At 50.3% G+C, this 4,733-nt stretch overlaps 1 protein-coding gene across 1 annotated transcript in view; it reads left to right on the top strand.

The window, feature by feature from the left end:
- Window positions 1–4,733, top strand: part of si (sucrase-isomaltase) — a 54,600-nt gene that overhangs the window by 23,835 nt on the left and 26,032 nt on the right. Inside the window, 4 exon segments of the mRNA XM_062553106.1 lie at window positions 456–536; window positions 538–583; window positions 1,008–1,161; window positions 4,477–4,570. Of these exon segments, the coding sequence (XP_062409090.1) occupies window positions 456–536; window positions 538–583; window positions 1,008–1,161; window positions 4,477–4,570 (375 nt within the window).

Genomic DNA, 4,733 nt, shown 5'->3' with positions numbered 1-4,733 from the left:
AACCAGGCACAGAGGCTGGATTAGAAGCAATGTGTTTCACTTGGGGAGGGGGTCCTTTCTCTCTCTCTCTCTGTGTGTGTCTGTGTGTGTGTGTGTGTGTGTGTGTTGTGTGTGTGTGTGTGTGTGTGTGTATGTCTGTGTGCGAGCGAGAGTGTGTGTGTGTGTGTGTGTGTGTGTGTGTGTGTGTGTGTTTACCAAGCATGGTCAACATTGTTTTCGACCAATACATCAGTGAGTGATGTTTGAAGTTCCAACCAATCCACTCATGGATGAAGGTTTGAGTTTGTATTCTGCTCTGTTTGCCTGGCAAACAATGTGAGCGATGTTATTGCACCCCAGGCCTGGGGCGGGGGTTGTGTTTGTTTGACATCCCCTCATTCTTCAGCGCTGACGTGATGTCGAGTGGTCATTTCTCCCCCCACCCCCCCCCCCCTCTCCTCTCCTGTCCCTGACAGATCGGAGCGGACATCTGCGGCTTCTTCGACGACTCGCCCGAGGAGCTGTGTCGCCGCTGGATGCAGGTCGGAGCGTTCTACCCCCTTCAGCAGGAACCATAACGCACAGGGCTACCGGGTAGGCTGCCGTCACCCCTCTCCCTCTCTCACACACACACACACACACACACACACACACACGCACATACATGCCCACACAACCTTATTCCTGAGTGATGAATCACCAGTCATTACTGATGCATTAGCGGGAGGCGCTAATCAGACAGGCGCGCACACAGAGAGAATGCTAGATGCGGCCCTCCTTCCCCACCGACAGACAGGAGATGACGATGAATAGAAATTGATATTCGTGACTAAATCAGACGAATACGGCTTGACCTTTCCGAGGGGGCCAGCGATAATCACTTAGCCCCCGCCAGGCACAAACAATCAGCGCAAACAACGAGACCCGGGGTTGAGAACAGGCGCAGGTCTCTCTCTCTTGCCTCTCCTCCACACACTCTCTCTCATTCCTCTCTTTTTTTCCCTCTCGTACTCTACTTCTCTCTGCAGCCCCAGGATCCTGCGTATTACGGAGCCAACTCCTGCTGGTGCAGACCTCCAAGCACTACCTGAACATCCGCTACACGCTGCTGCCCTACCTCTACACCCTGTTCTACAGGGCCCACGTCCACGGGGACACGGTGGTGCGGCCCATGATGCACGAGTGAGTGCCGCTCAGCACAATCCAAATACTAATCTGAATCCAAATCCAAATCCAAATCCAAATCAAAATACGAATCTGAATCTGAATCTGAATCCAAATCCAAATCACATTCCAATTCTGAATCCAAATCCAAATCACATACATTTGTGTAAATTAGTACACATAACGAACCACATTTCTGATCCTCTAATCCAGATCCTGATAAAGACCCTCTAATCCTCTAATCTTGATTCAGATTGATCCTGATCCTGATCCTGATTCTCTGTGGTGGTGGTTTTAATATGGGTGCTCTTGATTCAGTTTGTTTTGGGTGAAGCAAAAGAAAGTAGCTTGACCTTGGGATGGCCTTGTGCCTTGTCTTTCCAGGTTCTATGCTGATAGCATTACTTGGAATGTGGACCGCCAGTTCCTGTGGGGGGGCCCACCTGCTCATCACACCTGTGCTGGATCCTGTAAGCATCACACACACACACACAACACACACACACACACACACACACACACACACACACACTTTTTCTCTTTCTCTCTCTCTCCATTACCTTTTCTCTCTATTCCTGTCTCTCAGACTCATTCTCACACTCTCTCTCTCACACACACACACACACACACACACACACACACACACATACACTCACACTCTCTCTTCCTTTCTCTTTCTTGTCTTTTTCTCTCTATTCTTGTCTGTCACACAGACACACACACACACACACACACACACACACACACACACACACACACACACACACACACACACAGACACAGACACATGCACACACACACAGTTGTTACTTTGTGCGCTGTTTTCCTGTTTGCACAAGCTGGAAGATCACCGGTGATAGAAACGGCACACTATTTGAAGCCAGGCATCATGTGTCAGCCCGTGCCAGAGCAGGATCAGATTTTGGGCTCTACCCAAACTGTGCGCTTCTTCCTGTGGGCCTACACTGACCTCCACTGGGATGGGAACGAAGTGACAGAGACTTTTCTCTCTCGTCTCTCTTTTCATTTCCCCCATCCACTTTTTCTTTTCTGTCTAATGAGAGCACTGACCTCATTATGATGAAATGAGAATTGAAGATAGATTGCGGTCATGTTAAAGTGGGTGATTAATTGCCAATTTAACATGGCCCCTCGCATGTGTGTGTGTGTGTGTTTTTTTTTTCCATAATGAAACAGATCTCTCCGATTTAAACTGCGGCTAAGAAAAGTTCAACCAGGGTCCTTGTTGTTGAAAAAGTGAAGTTGATTTAGGCTGGCGATACAATGCACTTTTGGACACTCACAGAACATGAGTGCCAACCTCCATCTCACCCTCTGGGCAGCGAGCATTAAGCCACATCCCAATGAGTTGGAGTGAAATTAATCCGCTTTCTTCCGGGCACCACTGCATTAACAATGAAAGGCAGCCAGCATTTTTATACGGGCTTTAAATTGATAAGCAGGGAGCATTTAAAAAGGGCACACTTTAAAAGAAGGGTTGAGCGAAAGAAAGACTCAGAAGTGCTCCCCTTGCTCCTGCTCCTGCTCTCCTCGCCTCTCCTCTCCTCTCCTCTTCTCTCCTCCTTCTCTCCTCTCCTCTCCTCGCCTCTCTGCTCCTCGACTGTTTCTCTAATGACATCCAACAACTCGCTTCCCCACTTCTGAGACAGTCCGCCGAACCTTGATCTGCGCAGTATGGCTTCTGACTGGGGAAATCTCCTCCCGTCCCCCCTGCCTTCCCGCCTCCTCATCCTCCTCCTCCCTCCCTCCCTCCCTCCTTTCCTCCCCCTCGTCTTCTCTTTCTTTCTTTCTCTCCCTCCCTCCCTCCCTCCATCTCTTCTTCCTCTTTTTTTTTCTTTTGACTTGTTTCTTTTCATACCCGGGCGCTCATCGGCTGGCTCTTAATTACTCCCCCCTAAATGAGCGCCCCGTGTGGGGATCAAAGGCAGCCGTCAGACTGGGGGGGTCAGGCAGGCTCCCTGACTGACAGCCCCCCCTCGACCCCCTCTCCTCCCCCCCTCCCCCCCCCCCCTCCACCAGTGGTGCTGAGACTGAGGCTGCCATCCCTCACATCTCTCCCCTATTATGCTTAAATCATTAACAGTCAGCAGCCGCTCCGCTGCTCAGTGCGGGGGGAAAAGCAGACCAGCTGTGGCGCCCCTTGCTTTTACAGCCCAGGACGTTACAGCGCCGGCTCACGCTCAATAATCACCAGCGGTCCCTCAGCAGTGGGAGAAATGCTCACACTGGGACTCAAACATGTACGTTTTTACATCAGACATAAAACATTGGTGATCTGATTTCACTGGGAACTGATCATGCAGCATCTTATCTATTCACGGGACTCCTGCTCAAACAGCTCATTAAGTTACACTAACACGTCACAATGGGCTCATCCTCCTGCGTTAAGAGGTGCAGGTGGGAGAGGTGTGGGGTGTGGGGTGTGTGTGTGTGTGTGTGTGTGTCGGGGGGAGGAGAATCTTCCGGAGACTAAGACTTGGAGATCTCAGTTTGATCCTGGCGAGCTGCAGGGGCCTCCAGACACATTGGCATTCCCCCGGTGTGTCCCCGGCGCTCAAGTCTATCACCCTGGCCCGCGTGAGATCCACCATGCCCGTGGGGAGCCAATTTGAAAGGGAAGTCACTTTGACAATCCTAAGGCGATAGAAACACCAGCTTCTCCTGACTCCTCACTCTTCCTCTTTTTTTTCTTTCTTCCCAATCCATCCTTCTCCTCCTCTCTCTCTCTCTCTCCCCCTCTCTCTCTCTCTCTCTCTCTCTTCATTTCCTCATGTGGACTCGCTCCGCTCTCTCTCCCGTCGCCTCGTCTTGCTTCTTGTCCTTCAGAGCTGTAATGTCAGGCTGTAGAGAACGGGCGAAAACATGACAGGCCGACTGAGGCGGTGAGTGACAGTGCCAGGGATGGCTTTTTACCTGGAGAGGACAGCACCCTTTCAGCGTCACTCTGCTTGAGGCGCGCATGGCAGCTCCTACCCTTCCTCATCCATGCATCCACCCATCCATGCATCCATCCCTCCCATCCGTCCCTCTCTCCATCCCTTCTTCTCTCGCGCTCCCTCCGCCAACTTTAACTCTGATCCGCCGTTCTTTTTCTTTTTTAATGAAAGGCGCAGACGCTCCCCATAACCACCGGAGCCCCATCAGAGGTCACTCCTCGATTAGGGATTATTGCCGTCTGGACAGGCATGATTAATAAAAAGATTAAATTTTAATCAGAGCCCATCTATCAAAAAGTGTGTCAGGGGAAAAAACGCAGATGCTTTGCCTGTCTCTTCTCTTGTCTCTGATAGGGAGGCCATCTTGTCTCTGAAGTGCTCCTGCTGATGAGTCCATGTGCTTTGTTTGGCAGGGCGTGGAGCATGTGAGGGCCTACATCCCTGATGCGGTGTGGTACAACTATGAGACGGTAAGCCTTGGGTCTATATACAGTATATATATATATACTGTACAGTATATATCCCTATTTCTCTCTTACTCATTCTCTCTCTCTCTCTCTCTCTCTCTCTCTCTCTCTATATATATATATATATATATATTTCTCTCTCTGGTTACTCTGTCCCTTTCTTTGT

The sequence above is a fragment of the Sardina pilchardus genome, chromosome 13, assembly GCF_963854185.1.
Source record: "Sardina pilchardus chromosome 13, fSarPil1.1, whole genome shotgun sequence".
In the NCBI taxonomy this organism is placed as follows: domain Eukaryota; kingdom Metazoa; phylum Chordata; class Actinopteri; order Clupeiformes; family Clupeidae; genus Sardina; species Sardina pilchardus.
The sequence above is the reverse complement of the archived record's forward strand: the minus strand, read 5'-3'. Positions and strand labels throughout refer to the sequence as shown.